Source organism: Dipodomys ordii, unplaced genomic scaffold (genome assembly GCF_000151885.1).
Source record: "Dipodomys ordii isolate 6190 unplaced genomic scaffold, Dord_2.0 Scaffold24, whole genome shotgun sequence".
In the NCBI taxonomy this organism is placed as follows: Eukaryota; Metazoa; Chordata; class Mammalia; order Rodentia; family Heteromyidae; genus Dipodomys; species Dipodomys ordii.
This window is the reverse complement of record NW_012267240.1, coordinates 15,652,386-15,675,022: the sequence shown is the minus strand read 5'-3', so window position 1 is coordinate 15,675,022 and position 22,637 is coordinate 15,652,386. Positions and strand designations below refer to the sequence as shown.

General features: G+C 45.4%; 2 protein-coding genes across 2 annotated transcripts in view; both read right to left on the bottom strand.

The window, feature by feature from the left end:
• Positions 1–3,983, bottom strand: part of Nmt2 (N-myristoyltransferase 2) — a 56,719-nt gene extending 52,736 nt beyond the window's left edge. Inside the window, exon 1 of the mRNA XM_013014604.1 lies at positions 3,899–3,983. Within this exon, the coding sequence (XP_012870058.1) occupies positions 3,899–3,983 (85 nt within the window). The remainder of the gene's footprint in view (positions 1–3,898) is intronic.
• Positions 3,846–22,637, bottom strand: part of Fam171a1 (family with sequence similarity 171, member A1) — a 46,530-nt gene continuing 27,738 nt past the window's right edge. Inside the window, exons 6-8 of the mRNA XM_013014603.1 lie at positions 9,647–9,763; positions 7,928–8,042; positions 3,846–6,092 (exon numbers count right to left, since the gene is read on the bottom strand). Coding sequence (XP_012870057.1) covers positions 4,403–6,092; positions 7,928–8,042; positions 9,647–9,763 — 1,922 coding nt within the window. The 3' untranslated portion in view covers positions 3,846–4,402. The remainder of the gene's footprint in view (positions 6,093–7,927; positions 8,043–9,646; positions 9,764–22,637) is intronic.

Here is a 22,637-nt window from a genome sequence, read left to right as displayed (position 1 = left end):
ACTTCTGAAGGGTGCACCATCAGCCAGAAATCTGTCAATCAAGTACAGAGCCCAGCCAGGCTGCTCCCTTTTTATTTCTAACCCATCAGGCCCCGCCTCTCTGCTCCAATTGGCTGAGCTGAAGCTCACCGGTTGCAAAAGGATGTGGCTTAATGAACAGGATGTAACTAGAATTCAAGGAGCTTCTAACAGGATGTTTTAATGAAAGTGTTCAGGAACAGGATGTCTGTAACTAAAATGTAATTAACAAGGACCAAGCCACCTGGCCAAAGCAGGAACTCTTCAGAAAAACAATTCTCTCCCTTAACAGAAAGGAAGCAAACTAGGTTGATAAGTTTTCTCACAAAAACCTTCTTGCCTGTCTCCTTTGTACTGAAATTATTGTTCTGCATCACCATGCCTGGTTTGTACCTAGGCACTGTTCCTGAGCTTTTGTGTTCAAAGTTAATACTCTTGTCACTTGAGCCACAGCTCTACTTCTGGAGGTTTTTGGTGGTTAATTGGAGGTTAAGAGTCTCATGGATTTTCCTGCCTGGGTTGGCTTTGAACCACTGGTGCCCTGCCTTAAGATTTTAAAGAATTGAATGTATTATTTTCTAATACTTTGTTTCCAGGTAGAGATGCCACAAACCACAGCCTTTTTTTCTTTTTTTGGCCAGTCCTGGGGCTTAAACTCAAGAGCCTGGGCACTGGCCTGAGCTTCTTTTGCTCAAGGCTAGCACTCTACCACTCAATTGAGCAATAGCACCAACTCTGGCTTCTGTTTATGTGGTACTGAGGAATTAAACCCAGGGTTTCATGCACACTAGGCTATAGATACTCTTCTGAGAGGAGTATATAATTATGGTTATACTTTCAATAACCAAATAAAGTCAGCCTTGGGCAAAAAAGCTAAGGTGGTACCCTAGCATGAGTTAAAGCTACACACACACACACACACACAGAGTTAATCCATGAGATATACTCACGAGTCATTTATATCACTACTAATTCACATTTCCAGCCCCTCAGCCTCCTTTGATTAGCCACCCACCAGGACAAGAAACTGGGTTGGTTCATCCTTGGGCACGCCCCCTACCCCACCATTCTGAAACAAGCTTTATGAAGTCAGTTGTCTGGATTAACCTACTCCAGTTCAGGCAAGAGAAAACTCACCACTAGGTGGCACTAGCAAGATGCTTTTGATGGCTCTGGTTCTGCAGAAAACGAAATTTCTTCGGGAATAGGCTGACAACTCCTACAACACTAACCAGGCTAAGGAGGAAGATAAATGAACAGTTTCAAATCTGCAGTGATTGTGTGCTCTCTCTAGAGAATTCAAGTCCCACAATCAGGGGGGAAATGTTAACTTCTGGGCCCCATTCTGAACAACTCTAAGACAAATGGAAATTCATTGGTGGCAGAAGCAATCTCCCCTTGGTAAGCCCACTTGCCTTGTCTTTCTAAATTCTTGGGATGTTGTGGCCATTGCAGGCTGCTCCAATGGCGTTCACATCCAAGTTCATCTCAGAAAGGGAGCAGAGTCAGCAAAGCAGGCCCTCACCCAAGCCCCGCCAAGTCCAGCCTCCCAAAGCTCACTTCTGACTTTTTGTTAGTTAATTGGAGATAAGTCTCATGGGCTTTCCTGCCAGGACTGGTGGCTTTGAACCTCTATCCTCAGGTATCAGCTTCCTGAGTAGCTAGGATTATGGGCATAAGCCACTGGCACTCAGCCTTTTTTTTCTTTACTGGGTACTGGACTTGAACTCAGAGCTTGGGCCTCGTCTTTTAGCTCCTTCTCTGAAAGTTGGTGCTCTACCAATTGAGCTACAGCTCTTCCAATTTTTGTTTTTTTTTGTCGGTTGTGGGTCTTAAACTCTGAGCCCTGGGCGCTGTCCCTGCGCTCTTCAGCTCAGGGCTAGCACTCTACCGCTTGAGCCACAAGGCTACTTCCAGTTTTCTAGTCTCACATATTTTCTGCCCAGGTTGTCTTTGAACCATGACCCTCAGATCTCAGCCTTCTGAGTAGCTAGGATTACAGGTGTGAGCCACCGGCACCCAGCTTGTTTTTTTTTTTTTTTTTGTCAGTCTTGGGGCTTGAACTCAGGGCCTGGGCTCTGTCTCTGAGCCTCTTTGTGCTCAAGGCTAGTGTTATACCATTTGAGGCACAGTGTCACTTCCGCTTTTTCTGTTTATGTGGTACTGAGGAATCAAACCCAGGGCTTCATCATGCTAGGCAAGCTCTCTACCACTAAGCCACATTCCCAGCCCTACTTCCAGGTTTTGTTGGTTAATTGGAGATAAGAGTCTGATGAACTTTCTTGCCCAGGGTGGATATGAACTGTGTTCTCACATCTCAGCCTCTTGAGTAGCTGGAATTACAGCTATGAGTTACAGATACCTAATTTGATTCTGGTGATCTTAATGAGTCCTTGTTGCAATATAGTGAATAATAAACATAAAACAAGTTTTTTAAAAATAAAGTACAGACTTTTCTCCTTATCTGAAACACCACAAAACAGTACCTCGAGTACTTGAGTGAAATTAAAACAAACATGAATTTTAAGGATTTTTTTTTTTTGGTCGTGGGGCTTGAACTCAGGGCCTGAGTGCTGTCCCTGAGCTTCTTTGTGCTAAAGGTTAGTGCTCTACCACTTGAGCCACAGTGCCACCTCTGGCTTTTGAATGGCTAACTGGAGATAAGAGTCTCACAGGGACTTTTCTGCCCAGGCTGGCTTCAAACCAGGATCCTATGACCTCAGCCTCCTGAGTAACTAGGATTGTAAGTATGAGCCACCGATGTCTGGCGATTTTTTTCTTCGTAATAATGGATCTTTTAAGCCTAGTGGAAAGTCTGTGTGTCTAATGTGTTTAGAGTTCCAATAATCACATTTCAGCTTGTTAAGGAATGAATCCCAAAGTCTTCAGGACAATTCTGCAACAGATAATAATGGCTTAGAATGAATTAAAAACGATAAATATACGGTTTTTCTTTTTTTTCCCCCAAGTTTATTTTGAGTTTTCATTTTTTTGGATAATCAAGCAGCTCTTTAGGGAGAATGCGCAGAAGAGTCATTCTGGCACTTTCGGATATATAAGATTCAGTTGTCACATTCTGTCCCCTTGCTCAGTCCATCTCTCATGTTTGGCAAGCAAGACGGGCCCATAGGATTCCAGAGTTAATACGTAACCCTATATACAAACAGCCAGGAAACCCATCATGGTGGCTATTGGCCAAAGGAATGGAGGAGGGGAGGGCCTCTCTAAAGTGACCTCTAGTCTATCTTAGCTAAACAGAACCCACGTTACACATAATAACTAGAGAGTACACTGCATTGAAATGGGGGCACGCTCAGCACAAATGGCACCTGGCAAGCATGCAATTCAAAGAAAAGGGGTATCATTGAATAACTTTATAGAAAATTCAGGCAGTTCAATTAAAGGGTGTAAGAAAAACAAGACCAAAAATAACAACAACAACAAAGTGAGGGACTGTCTGTTGTCACTGTAAAAAAGGCACTTGGAGTTAATAGGACCAGAATTGAAAGACTCTTTAAACTGATTTAAAAAAAAAAAAAACAAAAAACAACTCAGTGCGATTTCATTTAAAAAGGCTTGGATGTTTAGAGACGATGCTTCCGAGTTCCTGAAGAGGAGAGCCCGAAGTAAAACCACTGAGAAGTAGAACAGATTCAAATGAGGGAATAAAAATCTTACCACCAAATTGTACTTAAAAAAAAAGACAAAACGAATAAACCAAAAACAACAACAACCAAAAAAAAACACCCTCCAAAAAGCAAAAGCGAATCTCCAAAAGAAATCTAACCAAAGCAAAAAACCAAACAAAAAAAAAGAAACAAAAAACAACCCCCCCCAAACAACAACAACAAAAACAAACCAAAGCAAAAACAAAGCCTACCCAGCAGCAATGCATAGCTTTCCTTTGCAATAATGGCGACCTTGGGGACAGGAGCGTCCTGCTCATTTCCCAGTAATAGCTTCATCGTTGCATTATCATGAGAAAATGGATTCAAGCAATGCAAAAAAGAAAGAAAGAAAAGAAAAAGAGAAAAAGAGAAGAGTTTCATCTGTTCCCAGAATCTGAGGGAGGACTGAGGTGATCCTTGGAGCACAGGACCAGGGTGCTTGGTTTGTCAGCATACCAGGCAGGTCAAGTCCGTGGAAAAGACATTCCCACACTTCTCTCCCAGCCACCACCCAGGAAGGGCAGCATGCATCAGAGATCCTGTCTTCTGAATACTCCTTTGAGTTCCTTTCTACCATCATCGCCGCAGCGTCAACGTGGTGAATCAACCCATCCATGCTCGCCTCGGTCCGGCTTCCTTCACAAACAGGTACGTGCTTCCGTAAGAAAGGATATTTGGCAATTTTATATTCCACAGCTGGGTGGCTTAGCGAGGGCTCATTTGATGTTAAAGGCCATCAGGGGTCTCTCCTCTCGTTTCTGCCAGGGGCTTTTCTTATCTTCTCCTTGGTCATCGTCATCATCATCCTCTTCGTCGTCATCACGAGCAGATCTTCTGTGTTGAGGGCTGGCTAATGGCTCCTGGGGGCCATCTACAGTTCGTTTGGTTGTCTCCTCCTGTAGGCTGGGCAGCTGCCCCCCACTCCTTCGACTGGAACCTTCCAGTAAACATCGCAGTGTACTGTCCTCCGGGGTGCACACAGTGGTCCCACACTCACTGCCGCTCTGGTCTACGTCATCCAGATACACGAGCTGCGTGTAGGTGTTGCTGTCCTGGGTCCTGGATTCCTTCTGCTGGTGCTCCTGGACGGGTGGGTGGCCTTGCTGGAGAGACAAAGGGTCACCCCTTCCCTTCCGGGCAGATTTTGGTTCATTCATATCCACACCAGAGTCTAAACTGGCATCGTTACTTCCATTCCTTCCAGCTCTTTGGAGATCAATGTAGGAGTGTCTAACGTGAGCATTGGACCTTCCATCCAGGGAGACGAACCACGCTCGGGGGTGTGGAAGTGGCTTTCCACCACCAAGTTCCATCAGAGCCTTTTCAGTCAGGAGCTGCACCTCGCTGTTCATCTGAGCCAAAGCTGCATCATTCAAAGATGCCGGGATGGACAGAGACTCCGACATAGCTGTGTTCTGAGGGCTCCACTCTCTCGAGCCTGTCTCCTGCAGGTGTTGCTGAGAGATGGCCTGGGAAGACAAAGGCTGACCCTGCATCTGAGAGGTCGGGTGGGGGAAGAGCCCTGCGTGGGGGTTGGACAGCTCCGCCTGGAGTCTTCCGATCTCCAGCTGCTGGTCTGCGGGGACCACCAGAGGCTGGCTGACATACGAGTGGTCCCCTGGAAGTTTCATATAATGAGCAGGGATGACCAACGCAGGCAAGACTTTCCTGTAAACGCTGTCATTGACCTGATCCACGGAACTGCAGCAGATCAACTGGCCTGGCCGTGGGAAAGATGTGGGTCTCTCCAGGTGATCGACTGATCGAGACATCATACATTCAGTAGGTCTGCGGTCCAGCAGCTGTTCTTTTTCAGGGGACGAAGGCGCGGGGTACATAGGTTCCTGAATGGTGAGTTTGCTTCCTGTGGATGCTGAGTTGTCTCGGTCCTGCTTTTCAAATAAAGGCTGGGACAGCATCGCATTGTAACTAGCCCTGTAGTCATCATTGCCAGAAGACTCGTAGCCTTCTCTTTCCAGAGATTTTCTTGCCTTTAAGGGAAAAATCTCCACGGATTTGTGATAATCTTTCCCTAGCGTCCCACTTGGCGTCAGGTTATCAAAGGATGCTTGGCTTTTATCCTCTTCTTTATGGGAGAGCAGTTCCTCTCGTGAGCTAAATTCTTGTGAGGTACTATAGGAGAGTTTTAGCATGGGTGTATGCAGGTCCCCCTCTCCATTTGGGGACATCATTTCTAAATGGGCCCCACCCAGCAGCTCCTTTGTCCCTGGGGCCTCTGGGCGGCCATGACTGGAGACAGACAGTGGACCGGGAAACTCTGATGCCCGTCGAGAAAACAGTAAGTTGATGTGGGACATGGATGTTGACTGGTCCCTTTTAGAACTCTCAAGGGTTGCAGGAAGTTGTAGTTTTCTATGATGCTGACGGGGTTTCAAGCACTTCCTCCTGCGACCAACCAAAGACAGGATTCCAACTGAGATTAGGGATGCTCATGATGGCCAAGTATCATGTTTTAGATAGAAATCCTAATTCTCAAGCTCCAAAAGGCTAAACAAAATACAGCACATCAGCAGCCTCTTCAGTCAATATACTCAAGTTTAAACTATTATCACATAATCTGGTAATTGCATCATTAGGCTTTTTTTAAAAAAGGATACTGGAGATAGAACTTAGAGCCTCATGCTTTCTAGGCAGGGGCTCTATTATTTGATCGATACTTCCAGCTTGACTTTTTGCTGATTATTTTGGAGATAGCGGCTCATGGACTTTTCTGCCTGGGCTGGCTTCAAGCCATAATCCTCTAGATCTCAGCCACCTTATATAGCTAGGATTATAGATGTGAGCCAATGGCACCCAACAATAATAAGTTTTCTTACGAACTGAACAGGCAGGGCATCAAATGGAGAATCATTCTGCTTAGATCACAGAGTATCATCTCTCTCTCTCTGTCTGTCGGTCATGGGGTGTGAACTCAGGGCTTAGGTGCTGTCCCTGAGCTTTTTCAGTTAAGGCTAGTGCTCTTCCACTTGAGAACCATAGCTTCACTTCCAGTTTGCTGGTGTTTAAATGGAGATAAGAGTCTCATGGGGACTTTTCTGCCGAGGCTGGCTTCAAACCATAATCCTCAGATCTCAGCCTCCTGAGTAGCTAGGGTAACAGGCCTGAGCCACAACCAGTTTTGAGGGATATTCTGAGTCCTATGACAATTGCCCAACTGTTACAACTCCCATTCTAGGCCTGCTATGTATAAGAATGCCTGTGTATCCTACTGATTTATCTGGATCACATATTTGAGTTCTTAGATATCCTTTCATGAGAAGAAAACACAACCCAATTTAAGGAGAAAAAGAACAAACAAACCAAACAAACCATGTCCCTACCAATGCTTCTGAACTCAAACTGAGTAAGAAATCCCAAATTAAAAAAAGATATTGCAAGCCGGGCACTGGTGGCTCACGCCTGTAATCCTAGCTACTCAGGAGGCTGAGATCTGAGGATCGCGGTTCAAAGCCAGCCCGGGCAGGAGAGACCGTGAGACTCCTATCTCCAATAAACCACCAGAAAACCGGAAGTGGCGCTATAGCTCAAGTGGTAGAGCGCTCGCCTTGAGCTGAAGAGCTGAGGGACAGCGCCCAGGCCCAGAGTTCAAGCCCCACGACCAACAAAAAAAAAAAAAAAAAAGATATTGCAGTGGGTGCTGGTGGCTCATGCCTGTAATCCTAGCTACTCAGGAGGTTGAGATCTGAGGATTGCTGTTCAGAGCCAGCTCAGGCAGGAAAATCTATCTTATCTCCAGTTAAGCCCCAAAACAGTTGGAAATGGTAGAGAGCTAGCCTGGAGCAAAAAAATTTTGGGGACAGTGCCCAGGGCTTGTGTTTAAACCCTAGGACACACACACACACACACACACACACACACATACACACACACACACACACACACTCTCTCTCTCTCTCTCTCTCTCTAATGCTGTCAGCTTCCAGTGGTGGTATATGTCTATAACCCTAGCTACTCAGAAGGCTGACCTTTGAGGATCATAGTTCAAGGCCAGCCTGGGCAGGAAAGTTCATGAAACTCTTATTTACAATTAACCACAAAAAAGCTGGAATTGAGATGTGGCTCAAGTGTTAAAGCACTAGCCTTGAGCAAAGAAGTGCAAGGATAGTACTTAGACCCTGAGTTCAAGCCCCAGGATGGGCACATGTGCACGCATGCGCGCGCGCGCACACACACACACACACACACACACACACGATATTGCCAAAATAGTAACACTTTACCTGCAATAGTATAAAAGGAGACACAGCAAAACCAAAAGAATGAAAGCCATTCCTCCTAGAATGGCCAAAAGAAACACCGTGTGGTATGTGGTAATGTCTTGCGTGGTGACAGGCCCTACAAAATCAGAAAACAGCATTGTAGAATTCTGAACCTCTTTAAATAAAAACTGGAAGATCAGCTGAGAAGGTCATGCTTAGTCTTACTCTTCCTGACTCAGCCAGATGAGAGAGTACATACCCCTTAGGCAGTGAGCTTAATGGTACCACATTTTCATTCCATGATGAACATGTTATCCTTCCATGATATCACAAAAGCTTCAATGGCCTATAACACTCAATACCTAAATATCAAATGCTGTTGTACCCACCTGGTAGGACACTCAGCATTGTAAATGCATAATCTTTTTATTTATTTATATTTATTTATTTTGCCAGTCCTAGGGCTTGAACTCAGGGCCCCACTACTGTCCCTGAGTTTGTTGTTTTTGCTCAAGACAAGTGCTCTGCCACTTGAGCCACAGCATCACCTCCGCCTTTTTCTGCTTATGTGGTACTGAGGAATGGAATCCAGGGCTTCATACATGCTAGCTACCACAGGGCTTCATACATGCTAGCTACATGTGGCTACCACTAAGCCACATTCCACCCCATGCATGATCTTTTATAAAAGAAAATAAATGCATGGTAATCTAATTCATGGACTCTTACAATCAGGAGATGGTCTGAGTATGTGAGGATTTTATATACAGGAAAAAAAATCATAAGATTTTTAGTATAGATTTAAAAGAAAGACAACTTAGCTAGGACCAGCCTCCATCCTTTCAGTGACTTTGGGAGTCTAAGTGTTAAGTCTAGCGATAATCCCATTGCTAAAATAGTTGCAACTTTTATTGAACAACTGTCTTCATGGTTCATTTGCAAGAGGCACCCCTTGATGGTAACACTGTGGACTTTACTCCATCACCCACTTTGATCATCAGGTTTGGATGTTCTTGACTTTCAGATGTGGATAAAAGAAAAATCAAAGGTATATCCCTTACCACATAAAGTTTTGACACCAAGAAAGAGATTTCCCCAGGGCAGGCAGTGCTTGACTAATAATAGGAGTCATCCCTGGAAATAATTTTCCTATGATACTGATTTTGAAAAAAAAACCCACCAAAAAAACAATTCTGGAATACTAAGATAATACAGATTAAAAAAAACCCAAATCAACCATATACATTTAGTAATGTTCCTAAGAACTAGGTATGAATTCATATTTTCCAAGTTGAGATTACTCTTTTTCGACACAAAAGCAATTGGTCTATGTTTAAGCCTTTGATCAATGACAAACTGGGCATTTTATCCCAGGAACCCTGCTCTCCCCCCCCACAGGTTCCCTTACACCAAACCACAGCTGTTTCAGGAATTAGAGAGGAGGTCTCAGCCACCCCTGAGGGCTCTTGATTAAGAATTCCCTATGGCAGCTGGCTTGAGCAAAACAGGAATAGGAGACAGGACTATTCTCCATGCATTATTCTTATCCTAGATGGAAAAGTTCCAACCAGAACTCCCCACCCCCACAAAATACTCCTCCCTTCACCCCATCATTAGGTTTCCAGATTTAGCTGTTTTTGAACAGAAGGTGATCTCTCTACTGAAACCATTTCCCAAAGCATGCTTAACCAGAATCCTGGAAGCAATCAATCCCCATCATCAGAGTGTTAGCTCTGTTACCTGGGATGGGAGGAGACATGGCTGCTACCCAGTATCCCAGCTGGGGGGCAATGTACGTCCACGTCAGCTGGGTGCCTTCTTGGTGCACCAGACCTAGGCCGCTCTTCAGCCACGTTCCTGTGGGATTCAGAAAAGAACTTCAGCTGTATGCATACTAAACTCCTGCTTAAAGCTTAAGTCACCTCAAATGTCAAATTTATAGCTCATGTTGATAAGCCTGGATAATCAAATTTTCATCTAGGGATCGCAAACAATCAAAATGCGCTGCAATTTCCTTTAAGGAAAAAAAGGGAATGGTGTTAAGAATTTCTTAGTGCCCGGAGCTGGTGACTCATGCCTGTAATTCTAGCTGCTCATGAGGCTGAGATCTGAGGATCAAAGTTTGAAGTCAGCCTGGGCAGAAAAGTCTGTGAGACTCCATCTTCAATTGACCATGAAAAGGCTGGAAGTGGGTATATGACTCAAGTGGTAGAGCACCAGTCTTTTTTTTTTTTTTTTTTGGTCAGTCCTAGGGCTTGAGCTCTGGGCCTGGGCTCTGTCCCTGAGCTCTTCAGCTCAAGGCGAGCACTCTACCACTTGAGCTACAGCGCCACTTCCAGTTTTCTCATGGTTTATTGGAGATAAGAGTCTCACAGACTGGCTTTAAACCTGATCCTCAGAGCTCAGCCTCCTGAGTAGCTAGAATTACAAGTGTGAGCCACCAGCACCCAGCTTAGAGCATGTCTTGAGTAGCGAAAGCTGAGAGAAGTACAGGGCTCTGAATTCAAGCTCCAGTATTAGCACACATACACACAAAAGATTTCTTTGCTTTCCCAACCAAATTAGTTTCAGTCACTTTATCAAACAACAGATAATTTTTCAGCAGAAGTTTTCAGGGTTTAGAAGATGGGAGTACCATTAGGCCTGGTGGAAATGAAGAGGTGGAGAACCCTGAGCTGTGTGTGTGTGTGTGTGTGTGTGTGTGTGTGTGTGTGTGTGTGTGTGTACTATTCCATTCAAGCTGGCTTTGAACCAAGATCCTGAGATCTCAGCCTTCTGAGTAGCTACAATGACAGGTGTGAGACATCATCACCCTGCTGTTTATAATCTTTATTTCAAGCTCTCTACCACTTGAGCCATAGCACTACTTCCAGGTTTTTGGTGGTTAATTGGAGATAAGAGTCTCACGGACTTTCCTGCTCAGGTCGGCTTTCAACTGTGGTCCTCAGATCTCAGCCTCCTGAGTAGCTAGGATTAGTGAGCCATTGGCACCAAGCCAATATGCAAATGAGCCAATTTCTTACCTTAACCACAGACTATGTCACTACTGCTTAGGAAAGTTCTGTTGTTTGGTTTTGATGCTGGAGTTAGAACCCAGTGTCTCATATATGCTAGGAAAGCACTTTACTATTCAGCTGCACCTCTAACTTTGTCCTTTAAAAAATCTATCTATCTATCTATCTATCTATCTATCTACTATATTCCATCTTTGCAAATTCTGACCCAGGAAGCCTGGCTTAGGAAAATTCTTTTTTTTTTTTTTTTGGGTCCGGTCATAGAGCCTGAACTCTGGGCCTGGGCACTGTCCCTCAGCTCTTCAGCTCAAGGTGAGTGTTCTACCACTTGAGCCACAGCGCCACTTCCAGTTTTCTGGTGGTTTATTGGAGATAAGAGTTTCACCAACTTTCCTGCCTGGGCTGGCTTTGAACTGTGATCCTCAGATCTCAGCCTCCTGAGTAGCTAGGATTACAGGCGTGAGCCACCAGTGCCCGGCTTTTTTTTTTTTTTTTTTTTTTAAATCTCCCGGCTTTTTTTTTTTTTTTAAATCTTTCACTGTAAAGGTGATATACACAGGATTACAGTTACATTAGTCAGGTACTGAGTATATTTCTTTTTGAACAATGTCACCCCCTCCCTCATTTCCTCCCAGTTTCCCTCCTAACTCCTCTCCCACATTGTATATTCTTTAAAAAACCTTTTACTTGGTTCTGATGTTAGGAAACATTGCATAAGTGAAAGTCTGTGCTCCAACTTCAGTTACTACTTTAACTATCATTTAACATTAACAAACACCTGCCACATACTACCTGTCATTGCACAACAATCCTACAGAGCAGGCCTTGGTTTCTCCTGTTAGATGAAGATATGGAAAATGGGTGATCACAACATCTAAAGTCCTTATGGAACTAGAAAGCCCAAAGGAGCCCTAAGTCTGACTGATCTCAAGCTTGGGGTTATTTCTTCTACTGTGTTATGCAGTGTTCCCACAAACCTTCCCAGGGTCTGATGACTTTGCAAAGCTTGTGGGAGAGGATTCACTGACAGAGATGAAATTTGAACAAGGTTGCTGAGCTGTTTCCTAGCCCCAAATGGAGGGGCTTGGTTCACCTGGCTCACTCACAGAGGCAGATCATCTGAGGCTGGTGATGGTAGCTGTAGGCAGAGGCCAAGGTGAGGCAGGCTAAACCCTCCCAAGGTTTGTGTACACCCACCCTGAACCACCTGCATCCAAGAGGCCTGGCACAGCCCACGTTGCTCTCACAATCATCAGCCATCAAAACAACCATGTGCGAGACTCTGAGATACCAGAAACATCTATGGGCTACGTGCACCAAATATTTTACTCCTTGGTCTCTCGAGCCCAGGTGCATACATTTCAGATGTTTTCTGCAATGGTGGATTTTTTTTTCCCCCTGAAGAAAGAAACAATACTTGGGCTGCTTCTAGGCACTAACGGTTGCCATAGCAACATTCAAATTGCTATGGCAGTGGGTGGAAAGGTGCTCTGGTAATGCTGCCTAGGATCGCACAATGCTCTCTTCTGCTTAGAAGGGAGCAAGCAACACAAAAGGGGAAGGAGAAGAGGCCAGTCCCCAAGAGCTTCTTGGTTCTCTAGCTTTCCCAGGAAACAGGTTTGATCATGGCTCCAGATGATTTTGGTTCAAGTTAGAAAATAGAGACAGAAGACAGCAGCCACATTAAAAACGGTTCTTTGCTGGATGCCAGTGACTCATGCCTGCAATCCTAGCTATTCAGGAAGATGAGATCTGAGGGATCATGGTTCAAAGCCAGACTGGGCAGGAAAGTCCGTGAGACTCTTATCTCCAATAAACCACCAGTAAACCAGAAGTGGACCTGTGGCTCAAAGCGATAGAACGCTAGCCTTGAGCCAACAGCTCAGAGACAGTGCCCAGGCCCTGAGTTCAAGCCCTTTGACCAGCCAAAAAGGGGGTAGGGGTTGTTAGCTAAGAAAGTTTACCCAGAAGTAGAGAATGGATTGCTTTCCATTGCTTCCTTTTCTCCTATCCAGTTTTCCTTCTCCCCTGCCCTCCTCTTCCTCCTCTCATACACTTACCATACTTTACCCACTGCTACTGGTGCTTCCAATAGCTCCACCCACCACAGGCAGTGTGTCCATGGACCAGCCAAGAAGCAGCCAGGCATTCATTGGTTTGCAGTTTCCCCCAGATTAGATGCTTGACTCACTGCCTTTCAAATGGGACAGCCTTTCAAAGCCAGCCTGGACGACCCACAGTTCCATGCTGATAGAAGCCAGAAAAGCCAACAACTAAGAAGATACAACTGTTAGCCAGGCATTGGTGGCTCAGGCCTGTAATCCTAGCTACTCAGGAGGCTGAGATCTGAGAATCGAGGTTCAAAGCCAGCCCAGGCAGGAAAGTCTGTGAGACTCTTATCTCCAATAAACCACCAGAAAACTGGAAGTGGCGCTGTGGCTCAAGTGGTAGAGCACTCATCTTGAACTGAGGGACAGTGCCCATGCCCAGAGTTCAAGCCCCACAACAACAACAACAACAACAACAAAGATATAACTGTAGGGGGTAGGGGGGAGAAATTGTGACACTTGGGGTGACAATGGGATGAATTCAGCTTTGTGTGTATATGTGTGTTTGCTGGTACTGGGCTTGAGCCTAGGACCTCTCATGCTCTTGCTCATCTTATTTGTTCAAGGTGGATGTTCTACCATTTGAGAGTCACCCCCCAACCTAGATAACAGTCTCTCAGGTTTATCTGCCCAGGCTGGCTTTGAACCATGACCCTCAGATCTTAGCTGTCTGATTATCTAGGACTACAGGTATGAGTCATCCGTGTCCAGCTGAATTCACCTTTGATAGACAAGCAGAGTATGTCTGCAGGGACCCAGGAGAAAGAGGAAGAGAACATCGTGAGACAGGGGGTGGGGGGTAGGGGGACTGTGCGGGGGGAGGCAAAGCAAGCCCCCAGGCATGGCCACAATGGGGCAGGAAAGAGGCCCACGTGAATGGAAGGGAAAAGCTGGGCCCAGGTTGGGAAGAATTTGGCATCCACATGACAAACGCTATTAGCAATAGAGACCACTGCAGCCCTGCCGCTGAAGGCAGTGCCTGCTGATCTTCCCACCACCTGCCTCTTCGCCCTCTTTGTATTGCTTTTCTGTATTCTTGACTCAGATATATCCAGGGAAGCTGGGCGCTCGTGGCTCACTCCTGGAATCCTAGCTGCTCAGGAGGCTGAGATCTGAGGATCATGGTTCAAAGTCAGCCAGGGCAGGAAAGTCTGTGAGACTCTTATCTCCAATAAACCACCAGAAAACCGGAAGTGGTGCTATGGCTCAAGTGGCAGAGCGCTCACCTTGAGCTGAAGAGTTCAGGGACAGTGCTCAGGCCCAGAGTTCAAGCCCCACGACCGACCCCCCCAAAAAATCCATGGAGTAGGACCTCAACATGTTTCATGTTTAAGGGACTCTGGTGGCTCACACCTGTAATCCTAGCTACTCAAGAGGCTGAGATCTGAGGATCGTAGTTCAAAGCCAGCCAAGGCAGGAAAGTCTATGAGGCTCTTATCTCCAACTAGGGGCTCAAGTGGTAGAGTGTCAACCTTGTAAAATTAAAAAAAATCAAAGAGACAGGTCCCGAGTTCAAGCCCTAGTACCTACATAAACAAACCAACAACCCCCCCCACCATCAGAAAACCATCATTGACTGGCTTCGTGTGGTCAGCAGGGGAGGGGTCCATGCAGAAGTGTGACTAAAAGGGGCTGCTGTCTTCCCATGCAGAAGGGAACAAAGCCAGCAGACGAAGCGTCATTTATTTTGGCATGAGCTTGCTGTAAAATGCATACATAGCCAGGGACTAAAATGTGACACCGTTTTGGGATTTGACGTTCATGCTGTTACTGGCAAAAGCATTTTCCAAGCTTTCTGTGTTTGCTGGGAGGGAATCTCAGGATTAATGACTTGTGCGCTGGAAACGTATGGTGCTTATTACCGGAGTCCTGATGCTGCCGTGGGTGAGGATGGTTCCCATCTGGGCAGGGGCACACACCAGAAGAGATTATGGTACTCCAGCCCAGAACAAGGCAGGGCTCCTGACAGGTGAGACCAGGGGCAGAGCAAATAAAACTCGCCAAGTCTTTCTGCTGAGTGAAGTAGCCAGATGGTGGTGCTAAGATCAGAGCATACACTGAGGGTCTTTAGCATGTACGTACACGTGGGGTACATGGGACGCTGTTCATACAGAACAAAGCCTGGATCAGATTGTTCCTACTTTACAAAGGAAAGTTTCAGCTTTGGGCCTGGTGTTGGTGGCTCATGTCTGGCATCTCAGCTACCCAGGAGGCTGAGGTTTGAGAAACAACCCAGGCAGAAAAATTGGACTTTTTTTGTTTAAATGCTAGTTCTGGGGCTTGAACTCAGGGCTTGGGTACTGTCTCTTAGCTTTTATGCTCAAGGCTAGCACTCTACTACTGGAGCCACAGTGCCAGTTCTGGCTTCTTGGTCATTAGTTGGAGTCTCATGACCTTACTGCCCCACTGGTTTTGAATTGAGATCCTCAGGTCTCAGCCTTCTGAGTAGCTAGGATTACAGACATGAACCACTGGTACCTAGTTTCAGAGAGACTTTTTTTTGTTGATCGTGGGACTTGAACTCAGGGCCTCGGTGCTACCCCTGAGCCTCTTTGTTTGCAAGGCTAGTGCTCTACCACTTGAGCCACAGCGCCATTTCTGGTTTTTGAGTGGTTAATTGGAGATGAGAATCTTATAGGGACTTTTCTGCCTGGGCTGGCTTCGAACCTCGATCCTCAGATCTCAGCCTCCTGAGCAGCTAGAATTATAGGCATGAGCCACTGGTGCCTGGCAGGAGAGATTTTTTTTTTAATCTCCAAATAACCAGCAAAACCCCAGAAGTGTGTGTATGGGGGTGTAGAGTACCAGCCTAGAGGGAAAAAGTTCCAGCTTTGATCCTATGGCTGGCCAATCCTGTTTGGATGCCCTTGGACCGGTCCCTCTGCCCAAGGCGCTGTCTTGACAAAACATGTCACCTTGGTGGTTCAGACACACAAGCTGCCACACAAGCATCTGCCAGGGCTGCCACTTCAGGGCCACTTCCTCTGGGCTCCCTTCTCTGCCTCCTGTAGGGCCTACTCCTTTCCGTCACCAGGTGATGGTACCTGGTGAAGGGAGGTAGGACCCGTGTCAGGCTTCATTCTGCAGCAGCATCCATTGGGCTGCCGAATGGTATCTCAGGAGTGGGGTGGTGGCATGTGCCTCTGTGTTCTGGCCAGGCCTCGGGGCATGGCTGTGTGAGTCCTGGGGGTCTTGTATGTGTGGGAAGGTTATAGACAATGACCCTACGGGTAGCACCAGTGAATGAAATTCTACATGATGAAAATTCCTAGACCATTAGGTCTCAAATCATTTTGAAAGGCATTTAACAATCTCTGATGGAATCTCAAGCAGGGATAAATGTATAAAATAGCAGATATACTTCTCTGCATAAAGGTGAAGAGAAGCCCTTCTGCTATGCAACCCTCGGGATACCTTCTACCTATAGTCTGGAAGGTTCTCTTCTCCATCTGCCGAAATGTGAAAAGACAGGTGGATGAAAATTCTAGGAACAGTGAATTTACCTACAAAAATTTTTGCTCTAGACACTCAAGTTTTCTTGAAAACTCAGAGTCACAATTATGATCCGACACAATGCTAGGTTTCTAATGTATCAATGCACTTGGGGATAGAAAACTGTATTGTGGAGGTGCTTGTGATGGTGATGAATGTCTTTATCCCTCCTCCTTGGTCTTCCTCCCCTCTTCCTCTTCTTTGTGTTGGTACAGGGCTTTAAACTCAGGGCCTTGTGCTTTCACTCAGCTTTTTCATTCATGACTAGTGATCTACCACTTGAGTCATGACTCCAACCAGCTTTGTTTTTTGCTGGTTAACTGGAGATGGAACCCAAAGATTTTTCTATCCAGGCTGGTTTTGAATCTTAGTCCTCGGAATTTCAGCCTCCTTAGTAGCTAAAATTCCAGGTGTGAGCTAATGGTTCTTTGCTTTCCTTCCGTTCTTGTAGCTTGCCACCCCCCCACACCTTCCCCACCCCCCCAACCTTAATTTGCCATATGGGTAGCTCAGCCTTCTCAGATCACACGCCTTACCCAAATGGTTTGGAAGTGTTTACATGTGGTGTTAGGGATAGAACAGAACCAACTATTGACACTTTGAGTTCAGGTTTGTTATTCTCTGAATTCCCTTCTTGAGTTAAACCGTACACTATGGAAAGAAAGACTCAGACATACCTGCTAGAGTAAATAATAAGTTGAAATGTTGCCATCATCTTTCCTTCTCTTTTTTTTTTTTGTCGGTTGCGGGGTTTGAACTGAGGTCCTACGTGCTGTCCCTGAGCTCTCTTGCTCAAGGCTAGTGCTCTACCACTTTAAGCCACAGGGCCATTTCCAACCCTCATCTTTTGGCAATAGATTACTTGTATATCCAGCAGGCCAGGCTCTAAGGCACTGTGAGCCCTTCTACATTTATAATAATTATTACATGTCACAGCTGACAGGCAAGAAAGGATATCTATAAGAATTAGCCTGTAAGATCTGTATTTAAAATCCAGGCCAGATAGCACCAGGTCCTGGAGGCTTCTAGGCTTGTGGGAAAAACTGGCAGAAGGGTACAAATTGGCCACACATAATATACAAACTCCATAAGTAGTAATTAAGCATTGACCTTAGAAAAAGAGGGCTGATCTTTGGGGAGGAACATGAGGATCTGGAAACAATATCACAAAAGCAGGCTAACAGCTACTGTTAAGCTGGCTGAAAATGGTTTGGAGCTGGGCACTGGTAGTCCATGCCTATAATCCTAGCTACTTAGGAGGCTAAAAGCTAAGGATTTCAGTTCAAAGCCAGACTGGGCAGGAAGTCTGTAAGAATCTTTTTTTTTTCCTTTTCTTTTCTCCTCTCTCCCTTCCTCCCCCTTTCCTACCCCCCTTTCTTTCTTCCTGTCATAGGGCTTGAACCCAGGGCCTAGGCTCTGTTCCAAAGCTCTTTTGCTCAAGGCTAGCACTCTACCACTTTGAGCCACATGGTTACTTCCCGTTTTCTGGGGGTTCTCTGGAGACAGGGTGTCACTCACTGGCTTTCCTTCCTGGACTGGCTTTGAACTGAGATCCTCAGATCTCAGCCTCCTGAATAGCTAGGATTATAGGTGTGAGCCATCAGGACCTGGTTTAGAGAATCTTAATCTCCAGTTAGCCACCAAAAAGCCAGAGTGGAGCTGTGGCTCAAGTGGTAGTGTGCTAGCTTTGAGCAAAAAAGCTCAGATCCTAGAACCAGCATGAAAAAGGAAAAAAAATGGCTTTGGTTAAATTGATGCATAAGAAATTCTAGTTTTATATACAATGATACTTTAGCAAAACCAATCTTTAGGAATAGGGTTTTAAAACAAAACCGTGCCAAACAACAGCTGTAACAGAGTGAACTAATGGGATGGTAGAATTTTTCTGAAAATTCTCATTTTGGAGATGCTACCAACACAAGTGGCTTAAGAGTTCTTAGAAATGGACTGATTATTACAAGATTGTTTTCTCAGTTGCTAGGCAACACTGCAAAACAATGGTCCCTGTTCTGAGATCACCCCGTGGGCAGTTCAGATATGACACAGCCTGACTCCCCTCCTCAGCCGCACACCATGGCAATTGGGATGCTGTGGGGCCAGCGTGCCAAAGCAATCTCCCAATCTGTATCTCAAAAAGCAAACGAGAGTGGACTGGTGGCCAACGTCTTTCAGCAAGGCCAAGTTTTCATGGAACTCTCAGAGTTCTTTGCTAAGAGCTACTTCACTTTGGTCAGTCCTTCTGTTCAGGGAAATTACCCCTGTGCTTCTTCATGGTGTATCTAAGCCCAATGCACTTTGGAGGGTACATTTTTATATGAGGGAAAGGAAACTCCTTCACGGTGACATGACCTATCTCAGATCACATCTTTCTGACGGATGTATTGACAGTGCCCTCCGGTAGGTCGCTTCCTCTGTTATTAAACACCTCTAAATTGTTTCAGCTTTCCAGAAAAGTAAACACAATTAATGATCATTCTAACCTTTACCCGGTCTAATGGATGTGACATAATATGATTGGTTCCCTAAATTCAGTCATGACTCCTCAACATTCCAATTCTATTTCTCCCCTCTGGACATGTGGCTTATGATACACAGGAAAAAAAAATAGGTTAGTTATACTACAGATCGCTTCATTTTTTTTAAAAAAGCAATTTTAGCTTCATTGTAAAATTGAGAGAAAGGGTCAGAGAGAGGTCCCCTGCTCCTCTGTCCACAGGAGCACCGTCTCCCCCCACAATCCACGCCCCAGTTTGCTGTAACTGTCCTAACTACAAGAAACGTCATCATGATTCCAAGTCCTCAATTTATACACACAGGGAGCTTTTTGTTTTCTTCAAGTTGTAACCACCATTCATGCCTGAAGGTCTCCCAATCCCTGCCTCCCATCACGCTTCATGAACTGGGGGAGGGGAACAAAACCTTAGACGTATAGTGTAAATAAGCCCCGCCTCTGATCCAGGGCAGGCTGGCCATGACTTACCTAAAAGGACTCAGTCAGTGAGCAGAGCACCAGCAGCAATACATTCCATCTGCAGCAGAGACGAACTACTACAGGCCACTTATGATGGGAGTTTCTGAGCGCCTGCTACGTATGCGCCATACATGATAAGAAGCCGGCTCAGTCACCGCCATTTCTATAGCAACCCACACACTCCCTGCCTGCTGTTTGGAGAAGGCAGTTAGAACTGGATTCTACAATGTAGCTTCCTTCCCACTTGGAATATGCGTTCCCTATTGTCCTCTCACTGGAACCAGAGTATTCAAATCAAGTGCATTATCATTCAACAGCAGAAACCTAACACGGTCAGACTTGGAAATCTCCATCACTTTGCCACTTGCTGTCAACCCGTCACTTTAAATTCAAACGACTGACCTGGTTTACTTGTTCATAAGTGACCATTCCCCAGGGCAAGAAGTCAGAGCTCAGTGTGACCACCCTGTACATCATACGGCCATCTGCTGCCCCAGTTATATGCAGGAGAAAGGGTAAGTGCCCGGAAAAGTGAACTGACAGCCCTCACATCTTAGCATCCACAAACCTTCATTGAACGTGCATTCACCATGACCAACCTTTACGCCAGACCTGCAGCGAAAACAGCTTCTTGCTAGGAGCTGGTGACTTATGCCTGTAAGTCTAGTTAGCCAGGAGGCTGAGATCTGAGGATTGTGGTTCAGAGCCAGCACTGGCAAGGAAAGTCTGTGAGACTCTTATCTCCACTAAATAATCAAAAATGCTGGGAGCAGGCTAGAAGTGACTCTGTGGAGAGCGTTAGCCTTGAGCACAAAGAAGCTCAGGGATAGCGCCTAGGCCCTGAGTTCAAGCCCCCGGACTGGCAAGAATAAATAAATAGATAAATAAATAAAAGCACCTACTATGCAATATACAGAATAATAATAATGAAAAGCTGGAGCCGGGCACCGGTGGCTCACACCTGTAATCCTAGCTATTCAGGAGGCTGAGATCTGAGGATCGCAGTTCAATGCCAGCCCAGGCAGGAAAGTCTGTGAGACTCTTATCTCCAATAAACCATTAGGAAACCAGAAGTAGTGCTGTAGCTTAAGCAGCAGAGCACTAGCCAAAGAGGGCAGGGGCAGCACCCAGGCCCAGAGTTCAAGCCCCAGGACTGACAAAAAAAAAGCCGGAAGTGGAGCTGTGGCTTAAGCGGTAGAGTGCTAGCCTTGATAAGCACAAAAGCTCAGGAACAGCACCCAGGCCTGGCGTGCGCACACACACATGTACACACACATACACACACAGAGAAAAGAAAAAGAAAACAGCTTCTTTTGAAGGTCAAACTACCCCCCTCCACACACATGACTAATAAGATGTGCACACATTTTCCTTACCCCAACTCATTCTCTCCTTGTATAGGTGGATACCTAGAGACACAGAGTGCACAATTGGGAGATCAAAAGTTAAAGAAGTCTGCTAATTTCTCAGAGGAAAAAAAATACATCCGCTACTCCATTGGTCCATAAATCAAGTGGCATTAAACACAATGGCTTCAGCAAGACATGTAAATGCAACCACAGTTTTGATCTACAATATGTAAGTTGTGCTTTAAACAAATTATTTGAGAGGTTGGACACTTGTGTCTCACACCTGTACTCCTAGTTACTCAGGAGGCTGAGACCTGAGGGTCACAGTTCAAAGTCAGCCTAGGCAGGGAAGTCCATGAGATTCTCATCTCCAATTTACTACCACTTGAACTGTGGCTCAAGTTGTAGCCCACTAGCCTTGACTCCTCTAAAGGTGTCAGAGAGAGCCCCTCGAAGTCTCACTCCTAAGACAAATCCTTCAGTTAACCACGATCACCTATTCAAGTGTTTGAGTTAAGAGCTGAACATGGCTTTAATGGGGCACTGGTAGCTCACACCTATAATCCTATCCACTCAGGAGGCTGAGATCTGAGGATCCTGGTTCAAAGCCAGCCAGGGCAGGAAAGTCTCTGAGAATCTTATCTTCAAGTAACCACCAAAAAGCCAAAAAGAAGTGGCACTGTGGCTCAAGTGATAGTGAGCCAGCCCTAAGCAAAAATGCTAAGGAATAGTGCTCAGGTCTGAGTTCAAGCCTCAGTACTGGCATAAAAACAAACAAAGGGGGGGGGGAACGGGGTAGGTGGCTTAGTGGTAGAATGCTTGCCTAGCATGCATGAAGTGCTGGGTTCGATCCCTCAGCACCACATAAACAGCAAAAGGTAGAAGTGGTACTATGGCTCAAGTGGTAGCGTGCTAACCTTGAGCAAAAAGAAGCTCAGGGACAGTGCTCAGGACCTAAGTTCAAACACAGGACTGGCTAAAACAAAACATCCATAGCTTTATTTGGATCAATATTAAAAGCATGTTTTTAGAGTTCAAACATAAATCCATTGAATTATGAAAGAAATTCATCTTCCTTTACAGCACTGGAAGTCCTCACTGCTATGAAAGTTTGTCACTGTGAATGTCAGGTGTCACCCCTACAAAACGATACAGTGGGCAAGGGATCTGTGGCTGGAACAGTGCCCAGTTATAGCCTGCAGAGGGCAGAATATTCTTACATTGTAATATTAGAATGGAGGCATTTAGGTCAGGGGCTGCATGATTTTTTCTATAAAGGCCAAAGACATAGACAATACAACAAATGGGCGTGGTTGTGTTCCAATAAAGCTTCATTTATGGATGCATATGTGTAAGTTTTATAACATGTTTATGGATCGTGAGGTATTCTTCCTCTAGATTTTTTTCTCATCATCCTTATTAAGGCAAAATAAAAGTCATATATGCTTAAGGTACATGACAGACATAGTGTTCTGATATGCATATCAAAATAAACAGCATACCATCACCTCACAGTTACCATTTTCTTCTTTATTTTATGGCATGAATGCTTAAGACCAAATATAAAAAGGCAGCACTGTTAATGGTACCTACACTGCTATGTAGCAACCTCTTCCCCAATTTCCTTATCTTGCATCATGGAAACTTAATACTCTTTGATCAACTTTTCCTTGGCCCTCCACATCCCCCTTTTTATCTTCTTTTTTTTTTTTTTGCCGGTCATGGGACCTGAACTCTGGGCCTGGGCACTTTCCCTCAGCTCTTCAGTTCAAGGCTAGCGCTCTACCACTTGAGCCA